This window comes from Poecilia reticulata, chromosome 16, assembly GCF_904066995.2.
Source record: "Poecilia reticulata chromosome 16, P_reticulata-male-v2, whole genome shotgun sequence".
Classification (NCBI taxonomy): Eukaryota; Metazoa; Chordata; class Actinopteri; order Cyprinodontiformes; family Poeciliidae; genus Poecilia; species Poecilia reticulata.
Window position 1 is genome coordinate 22,496,626 of NC_088845.1, and position 16,156 is coordinate 22,512,781.

Below are 16,156 nucleotides of genomic sequence, written 5' to 3' on the forward strand. Positions count from 1 at the left end.
GTAAAAATCTGGTCAGTAATTATAATAGGAGTTTGATTGCTGTAATATCAACAGATTTTCCACTGATTATTGAGAAAGAGATGTAAATGCATTTTTCAGATTAAGTTTAACAAAATGTCGATAGATTCAGATGTTAAAAACCATTTGCCTCTATTTAATTCTGAAACAATGCAATCGCATCAAGTTAATCATAAATGTCATTGGTGAAATTTCCATTTATTTCTCATAAAACATCTCCATTCATGCATTTTTGCTTACCTAGATTTGCTCACTGAACTCTAAACCCAGTAGTGCAGTGGTGTCCAAAGTCGGTCCTCGAGGACCGGCATCCTGAATGATTTAGTTCTCTCCCTGGTTGTAGTAACAACCTTTTCAGCAGGTTAATGTTTCTCTTAGGCCTTTAACGAGCCATCATTTGATCCAGGTGCATTAAACCAGGGAGAGAACTAAAACATGCAGGATGCTGGCCCTCGAGGACCGACTTTGGACACTGCTGCAGTAGTGGCATGAACATGAAAATCTTGTTTGTGTATGTTTTTTTTTGTTTTTTTTATTATTTAATTAAATATTTTACTCTGATACAAAATTACATGGCATGCAGTGTTCTGCTGTATTGTTGTCCTTCCCACTGGGGCTATTATCTAATTTTGTGTTTTTACCACATCATATTTCTACTTTGTATGACATTCTAAAATGATTTTCTTTTTCATTATATTATGCTTAGCAAACACGTTAAAAAATAAGTAGCAAACATTTTAATGATGCACTTTGTTGAAAGAGTCATGTGTGATTATGTAAATGGGTGTAGGATAACACTTGAGCGATACAGTTTGAAAGTTTAGATTGGCTGAAGATGAAGAAAACTGAAGAATGTGCATCTCCACCACTGTTTTTTTTTTTGTTTGGTGTTTTGATCACTTTATGTTCAGTCTAATGACTAGAAGTTTATGATTAATATTCCATACTGAATTTGTCTCTGCTGCAATGCTCATTAACTATAGCTGCAGCTCACACAGTTATCGTCATTGTGGCTTTGTTGTATCAGCCATGACTAAAGAGGCTACTGCAGTATCCATTTACATGCGCACACACATGCACACACACACACACACACACGCACACACTCATCCATGGATTTTGTGTGTCAAGAGCAACAGTGACAGCTGGTGAGGATCATGTGAGAAACATGACCACTGTGCATTATTCTCTGGCTCCAGTGAAGTGCTGTAAAATGTCAGTATATTAGTGAAAGATACACTCATTCCTGAAAGGTACACATGTGGAATGAGAACAGGAGAGGGGTTTTTTTCTCCTTGTTTTTAAGAAACAGAAAGACATTTGAGAGAGCTAGAGTTTCCAGGGAAAGTTTCTTGCTGTGTTTGCCTGTCTGGTACCCCTAGTGTAGTGTTAGATGATTTTCAGGGGGGATTATTTTGGTCTGTTCCACCGCTGTGAGCAGAGAGACAGAAAATATTCACCACTGGTCTACACTGGCACACACACACTCGATGATGCTGCCTTCCTTTCTCACAGACAAATGCACAAACTCAGCATGCCAGCTAGCAGGTGGTGAACTATCACTGAAAGCCACATCTCTCATTTTTCCTCCGCTCCCCTTTCTTCCTCTCCTTATTTCGTCTCTTTTTCTACGCCCCTCTCCTCCCATCTCTTCCCACTGTGCTGACACGCACCTACTGGCACTTGGATTTTCACTTATCCTCCCTAGTAGTAATAGATTTTAGACTGTACTATTCAGTGAGTCTCCAGGCACCCTGTTGTTAAAAGACACCTGCAGAGAAACGGATAAATAAAAGCATCAAGAAGGTAGTGTATTGAGCCTGTCAGCAAGAAGAAGGATAATAGTTTAGTTTCTCAACTTTCTAATTATTAGTACTTTGCTCTTTACAACTTTTTTTATTATTTTTTAAATCAAAATATTCATTTTGGACTTTTCCTAAGTAAGAAAAATAACTAGACTGAACTCCAGATTTGGATAATTAAGTTACCTGCATCTGCTATTATCAGAAAGCACTTTAGTTTTTATTTATTTATTTTTTAACTCTCCAGGCATTCAGCCAGTACTTAAAACCTAACAACCACATTGAAGAGGTTTAGTCACAAGAACTTCTGTCATGACAATCCCTTTGAAAATTTTTCAAATTTCCCTATCTGAAAGCACCACGGTATTTTTCCAAGCATTTCTCGCAACAAAAAACCGATATCACATTTCCAGTAGGCATCCTGGTTCAGATCCTGTCATTTGAAGAAAAAAAAAAAAAAGAGTTGATGCGTCACCCAGAATCACGTTACTGACTCTCTGTCCGTGGATGTGTCACTAAGGCGGCGGTGGTCATAGAATCCATCCGCCATTGTGCGATTTCACAGAGGGAAGCATTCATAATGAAGCTGTGAAAGGAGGAGTGGGTGACAGCGTGGTGTTTGTAACCATAAGTGAGAGCGAGAAAAACAGAAGAAATGTCAAGGATAAGCGAGACAGAGGGCAGACGCTGAGCAGCTGCTCGGACATCCAGCCATGTGCATGCAACACGTGCAGGTGTGCTCGGCTGCATGCTGATACAGACGCCACATACCAGCTGGTGTTGAATAGGGGTTCATAAACCAGGTCTGTCGCTTCTCTGTGATGGTTCACAGTACATTTTTATGAGAGAAATAGCGTACATTTCAGGATGATTTTCAAGTTTTCTGTTGATAAAGAATATTTTTCATGGCTTTACACTTTCCATTAATGGATCTCTATTGTTATTTGCTCAGTTGTCCTAATTTTAAATGACTTTCCTGCTGCTGTTTGCACATCCATGCTGATATTTTCAGTCTTTTTTTTTTTTTTAGATTTCTTGTAAAAAGTTTTATTGTTTTCTATGCACAAATATACACATCTTGTGGATTTTTTTTATTATCCTACTCAGATTTATATGCTTTTGATCTTTGGGCTATTTTCAGTTACAGTAATATTGTTATATTGTAAATTAGGCCTTACTGTATAGATTCTTTTTTATATTGTTTCTTTATCTTAGTTTTATATTCATGCTTCCTTTTGACTTTTACCTTTAACTTGTTCTTGGTACTTTTGATTATTCCACTGTGGGACAATAACGGATATTTCTGTTATCTTTATCTCCCTCCCTCTCTCTGTGTGTATATATACTTAGATACACATACACAGGTACACAGGTTTTATGTCCAGATATAAAACCTGCTGTTTTTGTTGTAAATCAGAATAAATTCTAATATTTTCCTTTGTTGTTGTGCACATTCATATCTTCAGATGAGTTTGAGATTTATTTGAACTTTAAAATTCAGGAAAAGAAAATTATTGTAATGGATGCATTTTAATGCCTGCAAAAGGTATTTATGTGTTTTGAACTTGTTCACACATTTTATAGCCACCAACTTACATGTTCATAGTTTTGAAGTGTATAACAAAATAAAAAGTGAGTATTATTTTTCAACCCCTAACTCAAGATGTTGTAGAATCAACTACAGCTGCTAATTGTACATCTGTAGCAGTTTTGTACATCTGCAATGTTTTCCTATTATCCTTTTCCAAAGACCTCAACCTGAGTCAGATTGGATGGAGAGGATCTGTGAACATAAAACATTTATTTCCATAGACTCAATTGGATTTAGGTCTGTGCTTGTCCTTGATGCCCGACACATAAATATGTTTTGATCCAAACCATTCCTCTGTAGCTCTGGCTGTATGTTTAGGTTCATCGTTTTGCTGAAAGGGGAACTTTCACACTCCAGTCTTGCAATTTTCACAGCATAAAAAGTTTTTTGTTTTTTTTTCTAGAATTGCATGTGGTTTAACTCCAACTATTTTCCCATAAACTCTGACCAGCTTTGCTGTTTCTTCTGAAGAAAAACATAGTTCAGAATGATATGGAGTATTAGATTTCTGCTGCATGTAGCATTGTGTATGAAAGTTAAATCCTCTGTTTTGCCTTTATCTGACTAAACACCTTCTTCCATTTAGCGCCTACAAGGCTTACAAGAAAGCTCGAGAATCGTAGAGTGCATCATTAATAGTTGTCATGTACACAAATTCTCCCAAATGAGTGGCTGAATCTCTGATTAACGTTGTATTTGCCTGCGCTGCTTGTTCTAGTCGAAACGATTTTGACCCAAAAACACACATCAAAATCATGCATTACTTTGAGCAGGTCTCGCAGATAAAATCAAAATTCTTTTTGAAATATGAATGTAATCATTTAATACTTAATCTCTTATTTAACACATCATGAAGAAATCGAATTGAAAAATGTGACAGATAAGAAAGCAGAGAGGGATTAAACCAGTCGATCCCTACGGGTGGATATCAGTCAAGCCTCCCACAATCAACTATACAGTAAACGTAAAGGCTATTCCAGATATCTGGATCAATTCCTCAATACCACTGTGCATAATTTACCATATTGAAATGCCATTTTACCAACTGTCATCCAGGAGATACCCAGAAGGCACCTCAAAGTAATCCACATTGATTTCCACTCCACCCAAACATGTTGTGTCGGTGCTCTCATCCAATTTATTTAATGCTCCAACCAAAATGATCACATCCTGTGGAGATTTTATTTATTTATTTAGTAATCACCTGGCATAGCTTTAGCTGTCGCCGCAGGTTTCCACTTTCATACCAGTAGATGAAATTAAATAAAGGTCTAATCAGACATAATAACAAAGAGGGTGTGAGGCTTAAACGCAAGAACTGTAGTAAACATAGTAACTGAATAATTTAAAAACAACCTATACTTGCAAACTGTTTGGATTCGCATGACTTATTATTAGTGACAGACCAGGTATTTAATAGCCTCACGCAACAACAGTCACTATAGTAGATGCACTCATAAGTCTCAAGTTTAGCCTAATGTAACACAAACTCTTTCTTTTTTTCTTTTTTTTTTTGGGCTGTAACAAAGTGCAAAATAACTTTTTTTCATCCCTCCTTAACTGCCTCAACATCCACCCTCTCGTCATCCTTTATTCAATAGACGGCACTCTGTTGTAATCAGATCAGTGTAAAACTACATTAACTGCGAACACAGATGTAATTGAAATGCACTCATTTGCATAAGCAAATGGCTGCTTTCACGATCGCTTTCATTTAGGAAATATTGAGAGAAGCTCTTCATAAAAAATAAAAAGATTCATTCTGCTGTCATAATCATAAAAAACAGTTTTAGAGAGGAAACAGATGTTAAAATTGGGAAGGTGGGAGTACGGCAAATACGAGTACTCTAATATTACACTACTATATCATTGAATGCCAATATCAAGTGGATTATTGGCTGTATTTCTAAATGTAAATAATTATTTGCAACCATTATTTATAAAGAGCAGAGTTCTGCACTTTCTTATAATTAAAAGAAATAGGATTTAACTAATTTGTCGTTCAGTAAACCTCCATTATACAGTGTCCTTGTAGACCTTATTAATAGCACTGCAATAACGGCTTTAAAATACAGGGATCTTAAAATCACATGGAGACTATTTTGTATTTTATTCTTTTAACAAGTTTTTTTCTATGAAATAGTTCTTCTAAATACATTTTTCAAAAGAAGTCTAGATTTAGTTTGTTTTAACAACCAAAGTCGACCACGATTGTTTTTAAGTAACGCCTGGAGGAAGTTAATTTGAATGTTGCATGCCAATCAGCCTATGAGCAGACTGGTTTCTCCTCACACTGATGGTGACAAAAAAAAGTTGTCTGGCTTCCTCTGGCAGTCCAAAAGCATCACTGTTACCTTAAGTAGTCTCCCCAAATTGCCTGAAAATTTGCATGTGTGTGTGTCTATCCTGTGTCTCTATTGCCCTGTGATGGACTGGCGATCAGCTCTTTTCCAGTGACTTCAGGAGATGAGCACTCCCTCCCCCACAGACAATCTGTTATGAACAATGGTTAGACGGGTTGATGAATGGATAGTCTCTCTATTACCAAGATCAACACACATCTGTGATTGGCGACTGAGATATTGTTCAAAGTGAATATTTCTGAAAGCCAAAATCTGGCTTTTCTAAAACAAGGGTTGGAATTAACCACGTTTTTCAGTGTTATGTTATTGTCTTGAGAAATTTTACTTTTGGGGATTTTTACATATCCACACCAATAATGCAGGTTACTGTACTGTACATTTAAATAACACGTCTTGACCGTTCATCTTTCTTCTCTAAATCATTCTTTTCCTTCGCTCACTTTTTCATGGATGGCCATCTTTGGACTGCACTGGAACATTTAGACTAAACAGAGATGCCGCTTAATTTGTGAATGTGGCTAGCTGATTGTAAATTTGAATTGCAGATCCACTTTGCTTACGAGATGCATTGATCTGTGTCCACGAGTCGGAGTGAGACGAGAAGCAGGGCCGTTGTGTGTATGTCATGTCATGTGTGACATGTGTGTGTTAGCACGTCAGAAAGATATTGCACAGGATGTTAAAATTCGGTTATCTAAAATGAGTTCCCAGTTGACCGCTGTATTTACCTAATGAGCAGCAAGACTGAGGCTGTGCAGCTCATGTTAGTGGTACCTTATCTAGCATTCAGTTTGATTACTGTCAGGTCAATGTCTGAAGCTGCTATAGGAATCTTTATCTCTTTGAAGAGGGGAGCAATCGGCAACGCTCCCTATCAAGAAGCCAGTAAAGTAGCAAATTTCAAAGATAAATGTGTGTGTTTCTCTCCACAGGAACATATGGCCAACGGAGTCAAAGGAGCTGCTTCTGTGCCACATGACTCTGCGCTCCTGGTCGGCTCCTGCAGTTTGGACAGGGAACTGCTGAAGACACTGGGGATTTGCATTGCACTAGCAGCCGCCGTCGTGGCCTTTATTATTGAGAAGCTCTATTAAATGTACTGAAAAGATCAGGAAAAATGACAAGTTTGAAGTCTGAGAAGATGTTTTATTTAAGCAGGTTTGGCACAGGTTTTGTGTTTTTGATTGGAAATGACTGCATCAAAGCTTTTCGTCTTTGTTCGCTCATTGCATCCTGAAAATTTTAATGCTTCGTAGCCATTTTACAGATAAACCAAGAACTGAAAGTGCTGTTGCATTTTAATGAAAACAAAATTAAATTTAAGTCCTTTTACATTCTTTTCAGAGTATTAATTTTTTTTACAACCTAGACATAGTATATTTTTAGAACCGCAAGTTAAATCTCATTCAGGTTGTTTTTACAAATTTACCTGTGGCTCAATATATTGTTTTTCTTCCCTTCAGTTAAAAAAAGAAAACAATAAAAATTAACCTGTAATATATATGTTGTTTAAAATAAAAATGTGCACGGGTTCTTTATAATAGTTTCCTGCCAGTTTGTTGCTGCCAGACACATTCATAAGAATTAGTTTTATTCTGTACACCCTGATCTTCTTTGCTCTCTTTGCAAAGTTTCATTTGCTCTCTGTCTGTAATTGTCTTGTTGCTGATGTTTACTTTTGAGATTTATTCTTCTACCTCAGTACAGTTCTGTTTGCCCTTATATTCCCTTTTCTTTCCACCATCAATATGATACTACTTTATGATCCTGCTATAAAACCAAAATGATTAATATTCTGGATAATTGATGGTACAAGTAGATCATAATTCACTTAGGGAACAAAATGTTGATACCCAACACATCAACAGAAATATGTCAACGCATAAATGAAATCAAATCAAATTATCTGGGATTTTGATATGTATTTGGTAAACACCAATTGAAGCAGGTCAAAACCTGCATAATACTTTAAAAAATTACTTGCACATCTTAATTTTTATTTTTTTCCCCCTCACATTTTGTCCTGGTGCAGTTACAAACCTGAGAATATTTTACCATTCGTTCACAAGTCACATTTTGTATTTTTGTTTCAGTGTCAATACAAACATACTTCACTCTTATTTGTAAAAATAATAAAGAACCACAAGTAATTGTCCTTCCACTTCCAACTACGCACTACACTGTTTTGGTCTGTCATAAAATACACATAAAACCAACTTAATTCCATATTTGTCAAAATAAGAAAAAGTTCAGGGGACACAAATGCTTTTTAAAGGCACAGTTGCATGTATAGGTAATTGTTGTCTCCCCCTCAACTGTAACATCCAAAATCCTCTAATAAAGGTCAAAATCAGTTTATTCTAAGTAAAACTGCCAAAGTATTGATTGATTTACTGACTCGCTGAATTATTGATTGTCTAGTTGTTGTCATAGATCAAGTCTGCTTGTGGTGCTGCCTGCTGTCTCTTCTGAGATACAAATATCCCAACACAAGCTGTGGAATCCCATCAGTTAATAATGCATGCCCCAATTTCTGTTGTACTGCACAGCGTCTATTCTTTGTGTGCCGTTGTGTGTGTGCGCACAAACTTCTGTCCTGTCCTTTTATCCGAGCAGGTGAGACGTTGATCATGTCTACCTGCGAGCGGATCTGGCTGCACATCCCTGCACAGTGTGATCCGGTGGTGTATTTAAGTTCGTCTGAGGATTCATTTAGTCAAAAAATGTGAGCGCATGTAGACATGACACACCAGTCACAGAGTCCCCTCTTTATATATGTCGTTTTCATGCACACTTTGTTTATCTCAAGTTAGTAAATCAGGGTTGCCATGTATTCAGTAAACGGAGATGCATGTTTTCAAGCTTTTTCCCATCTGATGCATGTTTTTCTCTCTTACACAAACACATTTACTCGCATCACAGTGAAGCTCTGGGTTATATGGGCAAACGATGCACAAAGTTTCACACTAACACGGGCGCCCAATCAAATGTTGCGCGTTGCACAGGCAGACAGACACGCGGTTCTTGTTTTGTTTGAGCAAATGATTTGTGTAGCTGTGAAGCTCGTTACATCCATCCAGCAGCGCCTTACATTATTCCACAGCTCTCCATACAGCTCCTTTGATGCTTTGTAAGCACATTTTTTCTGCCTCTCTGTGTGTCAGTTATACTGCATTGTTCTCTAGTGAAATATGGATGCAACAGCACCCCCTTATATTTGGGAGATCATCGCTTACTTTGAAATATTGAGGCAGGAGCCGTCGAGAGGAGATCATTACTCAATTTGTATCATCCACTTGAGTTGCCGCTAATAAAAGCAGGAGTTGTGGATTCTCGTCTTGTTGGCAGCTGTTGTCAATTTGTCACCTGTGAAGTGGTGTGAAACTTTAGACGTGGGGGGAAAAATTAAAAGTAGGTGGATCGTTAAGTGGGTTTCCTACATTGTTCCTCGTTTTCTTTGCCCTTTAATTTAAATTAATTCACATTTTAAAAGTGTGGTAGATTGGTTAGAACAGATAATTACACTATTAGGGAAAAAGCGGTTACATTTTAGTTGTTTTTTTTCAGGAGCTAAGATGTGATGCAAAACTAAAAGCTAGAAGAACTATAAATATCTTAGCTGATTTTAAAGTTGGAAATAGTTATTTAGTTTAAAAAAAAAACATTTTAGACCATCATAGCTATTGAAAGATTAGTTACATGGTCAATAGAAAGACACCTACCTGTTTGCTTACATGTCATTGTGTTTGCTTTGTCAAGTATTTCTAGGCAAGTGTTCTTTATCATCACAGTATAATTTCCAGTTAATGCGCTTCAAGTAAAATGATGCCACGATTGAAAATTGAATGATCTGACTGTTGTCCAATGACGCAATTACAGTAACGTGAAACTTTCTACCATTATTTTTCACCACACAACCCAAAAGAAAATACAGACTTTGTCTAAAGTCCCTAACAATCCACCATAATGGCAATTTGTATGCTTATTTGCAGAATAGCTGAGTCATTTTTACTAAACCAGACAGACCATTGACACTAGAGACTAGTGTATTTAGACACACTAGATATGCTAAGATTCATCTATTTTTAATTTTAACTTTACTGCATATAAAACATGGTTATTCATTTATGTAATATTCCAGATTATCATTCAACATGTGCAAAGCTCTGAAGGATTGTTCAGCTTTTTATGTTTTTTAAAACTTCCTATCGCAGTCATATAACTTTAATATGGCTTGTGTAAGTGTCAGCTCACTCTACAATACTTTTTTCCACAGAGATTTTATTTACAGAGTGGTATACATTAATAGACTCCATACATAATATGAAACTTTACATAAACTGAGAAAAAATGACGTGGATGATTTTAAAAACGGTCAAGTTTAATTCCCCACAATCGCATAGTTTTATGTTCAGAGGTGACATCATTTTATTCCTCTAGCGTTGAAATCTGAAGGAGTTTCTTTCGAGCCTATCTTCTCTTTCAGCTTCTCGTTACCCTTTATACTGAGCCAAACCAAAGTTCAGGTCAGTGCAATTAATTTTAGATTAAACCTCAATTTCACAGATGATGACTTGGCGTCACATGAATGTGCGTTCACATATTCATAAATACAAATTGACGCCTACAACGGGACCGAAGTTTGAGAAAATCTGGAGCATCTTGACACTAACTATATGCTCACGGAGATTCTCATTAGCTGCCGTCTAAAGCCGTGACCTTTTCGTCTTTGCCTTTACAAAGTAAATTCCTCCCAATCTGCAGCATCTGTCACTGTTTCTGCTCCTTGTGTGTTTACCTAAATATGAATTATTCATTTGACTAATAGAAATCTGAACATCAGAAGAGAAGACGTTGCTGGCTTGTCTTATGCGGAAAAGATGGGGGGGGGGAAGTGCACACTGTCTGTTCCTTTACAAACGTATTGAAGGTTTGCTGGAAACAACTGACGCAATTACTGTCGTTTGTCAAGCTAGCTCCAATTTATCTCAGTCAGTTTCCCCTTCTGACATTTAGCATGCCTCAAAATGGTTTTATTAAAATTATAGTTGTTTTTTTTCTCTCTCTTTTGTCTCTTTTACCAGAGGTGTCACCAGCATTTACAGTATTTATAAGCCACTCAAAATTGCAAAAATAAAAACAAAAAACAAATTAAAGCATTGTACTGGAAATGCAATTATATCAACTTTTTTTTTTTTTTTTTATGTTTATCGCATGTATTTCATTAATTGACCCAAAATGTAGTCGGTGACAGCCACGGGCTAAATCTGAAAATTTAGTATGGGGTGTGAGTGTGTGTGTAAGGGAGGAGGCCTGCTTTGCTTCAGGGCAGACACACACAAAGCGCAGTGGACTGGCACTACCTTACAACCGGGGCCCATTTGAGACCATGTCTGTTAATAATGTGCGAGTGTCTGTGGGCATTTTCAGCAAGTCTGCCCTAATTTGCAGCTTCCACTGCGACCATTCGGCTAAGAAGGAGAGAAACAAGGACGTGAGTCTGATAGTTCATCTCTTTCCGTTAACAGATCGTTACTCTTGACGTTGACGTCCAGCGATAGGAAAAACTTTGAGTTAGCTTTTGTTATCACATTTCCCATGAAGCATGCTGGCATTCTACATACAGGTTCATCAAATCATTGGAAAACTTTATTTTTGAGAATATTTCAAAGAGCAAAACCCATGTATTACAAGCCTTCATTTAACTAAAATTGCAACAAAAATATTACATAAGATCAAAAATAAATGTGGTCGTTAAATCTTTGGTACCTCCCACAAAGGGAGGGGAACACAGCAAGATCATTGCTGAAGAAGCTGGCCGATGACACTGATGTAAGCATATTAGTGGAAAGTTGAATGGAGGGAAAAAGTGCGACGTTTAAAGGTGCAAACAGTGATAACAGCATTTCGTTTCTTGTGTTAAACCAGTCCTAAACTAGAAGCATTAGAACATCCTACATGGACAAAGCGAAAGGAAAACCAAGTTGCCACTCAGTGCTCCAAAGTCATCTTTTCAGATGAAATTAAATTGTACATTTTAGTTAGAAATCCTAGTTCCCATTTTCTGGAGGAAGAGTAAAAAGAAACTATTTGAGTTTTAGTTCACTGATGATTCGGTTCACTCCATGTGATCAAGTCCAGATTCGGTGCAGGACATTTCCCTCTGCTGACAAACTCAGTGGTGATGCAGATTTATTTCTTCATCAGGACTTCCCACCTGCCCACACTGCAAAAAACCAAAAGCTGGTTCAAATCATCAAAGATGACAGAAATGAGTGCTGTGTGGTGAGTCTAAACAAGTTTCACTTTACAGTTGAATTACTAGGAAAAAAAGATATATTTTTCAAGCGGGACTTTTGTGAGAGGATCCTTTCTCTTGGTTCTATTTAACACTCGATAAAGAGATTTTACTTGCTTGTCAATCTGTGCTGCTAAGAATGTGCCCAATAATCTATATGAAAAAGGCACATTTTCACTAGACTGTAAGGCTCAGAAATAGTCCCTATGTCCCTTTTTAGGAAGACTGCTGCCGTCCAATTTCTTGCTCATAGACCCAAGTGCACATGCTGGATGCAAATGCAAATCCACGTTGGTGTGACCAATTAATTTCTGCAATTTTGGTGACCGGCATGCTTTATTGCTTTGTGTCTTTGTACCTCCCACCTCCCCTCTCTCTCTCTGTCGCACATTGCCTTTTCATTACATAGGCTGAGTTCTGTTGGCTGGGTGCTCTGCACCTCAGTGCTTTCTGGTACTGAGGGGAAACTGTCTCGGCAAGCATATTCAATCCTAATCATATATAAGTGTGTGTGTGTGTGTGTGTGTGTGTATGTGTGTGTCGGTCTTTATGTACGCGTACACAAGTCTTAATGCCAGCTTGGCCAAGCATTTAGTTTGGTGGCCCTTGTGCCTGCATTCAGTGATTGCTGTGTTATTTTTTATCTACACACACACACACACACACACCCTATTGTCACTGCAAAGCGAACTGGGAATTCGCAGCCTGCAATGTGAGGAGGAGATTGGCTCTGCTGAGTGTCTTGGTGACTTGCCAGCTCTAGTTTGTCTTTGTGCATCAGTGTGTGCTTGTTGTTTTGTGCTTGATGGACTTACATACATCTTTGACTTTGAATGATTAGGGTTATTTGTAATACCAGTGGGACAGACGTCTAATGTAAATGATTTAGCCACGCTGCACCTTTAAATGAATAAACATCAAGTTTGATGGTGGTTTAGTTTTTCACCACCTTGACATCATTCATGTGAGCACTGCCAGCATGTGACTCATTCCTGCAGGAAGTTTTAAAACAGTGAAAATCACCAGCAAACACAAAACCTAAAAACTACCAAACACACTTACAACAATGTTTAGCTGCTTAAGGTCACAATCACATGACTTAACGCAGAGGTTGTGAAACTATTGTTTTTCTAGCTTGTTGTCCCAGCCAGCTGTACTGCAGTGATGCTTATATGTTTCCAGCTGTGCTATTCTTTTTTATTATTGTTGTTTTCCATAACATTTCCGCAATGAAAAAGATTTCATGAATGTTTTCTGATGGATAGAAACATGTATGCTATCTGTGTAAAGTTACTTTTTAAGTTGCCATGTCCTTCCACCAACCTAAGGAAAGTTTGCAGACACGTCTGTTCCCGCTTTACAGCTGTAGAGCTCTTAATAGCAGGTTGGTTGCCATGGTAAACTTCCCCTGTGCATTGTCAACAGATGGATGAAGCAGTGAACATATACCTAATAACATAGCTGATGTTTAATGAAAAAAAAAACTTTTACATTTGTGAAAGAAACAATATTACTGTTTTATTAGAACCTTTGCTGATCATTTCTGGTTTTTGATTATTATTTGACAAACGCTGAAAAACTTTTAGAACTGCGGTTATTTAAAACTGCTGCCATCAAGATTTTCTAACATATCTACAGCTTATATATCACCCAGTCGAGTGCAAAGAAGGAATGTTTGGTTCAACACTGTTCCCTACTTCAAATACAATCTGTTTTCCTCTGCAAGTAGCAGAAGAGGACAAAAGTCAATACTTTTCAAAGTGGCAAATGGCCTAATGTGGGTTGTAAATTTCAGATTGCAAGGGTGTTATTAAACACCAAAGTAGCATATCATTTGCTGCTTTGCTGATTTCTGTTTTAAAATGAGAAAAAAAACTTGTACCAAATACAATTTCAAGTTTTTATAGCTTGCATCACATTTCAGACTTTACTCCGTACGTATCTGGTTATCTTGTTATATTTACTTGATAGTCACAAGTAGCTGTAAAGCACCAGCTATTCACCGAAGGAAAGGTCTGCACTTGAAGACCTCTGCATGTGATTGTCTCACTGAATCAAATTAGAGCTTCCAGGTTTAGCGTGTGCTTGACTAATCAGCACGGAGCTGGTTGAGACCTTCCTGCTGGCACTCTCAAACATTGTGAACAGCTAATGAACAAAAACCTCTGCCAATGTGAAAGTACTTTTCCAACTCTGATTTAGATTGATCCAGAAACTTTCCAGTCAGTGGAGAAAAATGCAATAACACAAGCCATCCCCAGTTAGTCATAAATTTAATAGTTCACATTTCAGTCGGTTCGTCCTATCTGGATGTGTTGCTTGGATTAGGTTGGAGGGCAGTGCAACTTTATGATTTTTTTTAACGCTGGCTAAGATTATTGTTTGTTTTGTGATTAAACATATATATATATATATATATATATATATATATATATATATATGTTTAATATATATATATATGTTTAATATATATATATATATATATATATATATATATATATATATATGTTTAATCACAAAACAAACAATAATCTTAGTATATATATATATATATATACATCCATCCATCCACAAAATGAGGATGAAAACTGATTTTGGGACACCTCAGAGAGAAACCCAGGCGTTTTCTTTGAGAGAACACCGCATGTTTTTCCTCAATCTTCTCAAACGCATCCAAGGAACTTACTTTTCCATCCATATTGGTAATTATTGAATTAGAGATTTCTGGTTATGGTTCTGTGTATAACGTTCTGACCTGCGTCTTATGCTTGACTCACTATTTTCCTGCATGTCTTGTCTGTCGGTGATGCTCAGGAAGGCAGAGCTTACCTGCCTCAACTTTCCCCTGTGGAGATCCAATAAGAGCCCACACCTGCCCATTGTTCACACACATAATGGGATACCTAAAGTACTATTAAGCCTCAATAGGAGGAAGTTGTTATTACATAGGCACCTCCCATTGAGAGTGAGTGAGTGCGTGCGTGCGTGCGTGTGCGTGTGCGTGCGTGTGTGCGTGTGTGTGTGTGTGTGTGTGCGCGCGTGTGCGTGTGTGTGTGTGGGAAAGGGTTGAGCAGTGACATCTTAGGAATGACTTAATTTCAGAACAAAATTATTACACGCACATCCCTTTTATGGATGTTTTTGCCTTCTGCCTCCTCTGGTAGAATTTTATTATTATTTTAGTTTCAATTATGGCTTTTGATAGCAGTTTTTTTTTTTCCCCTCCAAGGCAGGCAGTCACTCCAACACAATCCAAGACAACAATCGTACACACGGCACTGAGGAGTCTTTCACGGGGTGGCCTTGCAGTGAGAAGAGTTGGAGATAAGAAAATGAACAAAAGCGAAAAATAAACACAGCCTCCGAAATGCCCTCAAGATGTTTTCATCACATTTTTCATGTCACAGAGTTTTCCCTTTCTGTGGCATTTCTATCTGCTCTCCTCTTTGTTCATCGCCTCTTTACTTTACTCCTTTTATACCTCCTGCTCTTATTTTTTTTTTCTTTCTCCTCTCCTGGCCAGCCTCCCTTCTCTTGTTGACAGCTCCAGTTAATTTAATGTCAGCTCTGTCAGCTCGCCTCATCACCACGAGACAAACAGATCTGAGTGCCGGAGAGTGCGAGAGTGACAGAATAGAAGGGCGCAGGGAAGGAGGAGAAAGATAAAAAAAAGAAAAAAAAGCCAAACAAAATGAAAAATCGATAAATGCGCAAGAAAATAAAGTATGCTGGCTATCTCTGTCTCTTTCTTTCTCTATCTCTCGCTCTCTCTCTCTCTCTCTGCCAGCCTTCCCACAATCCTTTGCCTCTTACAAGAGAGGCAATTACAATTTCACAGGTTGAAATTAAAATTCCCTGTGGTACTTGTGTGTGCGTGTGTGTGTGTGTGTGTATTCCATGAGATACAGCAGGCTGTCAAAGTGATTTCAAGCTGTTTATAGCCTAAGCTCACAAAATGGATCCTTGTGGAGCAAAGAGAGGGAAAATCTAAATCTGCCCTCCAACCTCCATGTCCTCCCCCCTTTCTGTTTTTTTACTAAAAAAAAGAAGAAAAAAAAAAGAATCTAATTCCTTGAATATTAAT

The 16,156-nt window shown here is 37.6% G+C and overlaps 1 protein-coding gene across 3 annotated transcripts in view; it reads left to right on the forward strand.

Moving 5' to 3' along the window:
• The window catches only part of cdkal1 (CDK5 regulatory subunit associated protein 1-like 1), a 209,019-nt gene extending 200,867 nt beyond the window's left edge, over positions 1 to 8,152 (forward strand). For all 3 annotated transcript variants that reach the window (XM_081597191.1, XM_081597190.1, XM_081597192.1), the window contains exon 15: positions 6,707 to 8,152. In XM_081597191.1, the coding sequence (XP_081453317.1) occupies positions 6,707 to 6,868 (162 nt within the window). In that variant the 3' untranslated portion in view covers positions 6,869 to 8,152. The remainder of the gene's footprint in view (positions 1 to 6,706) is intronic.
• The last annotated feature ends 8,004 nt before the right edge of the window (positions 8,153 to 16,156 follow it).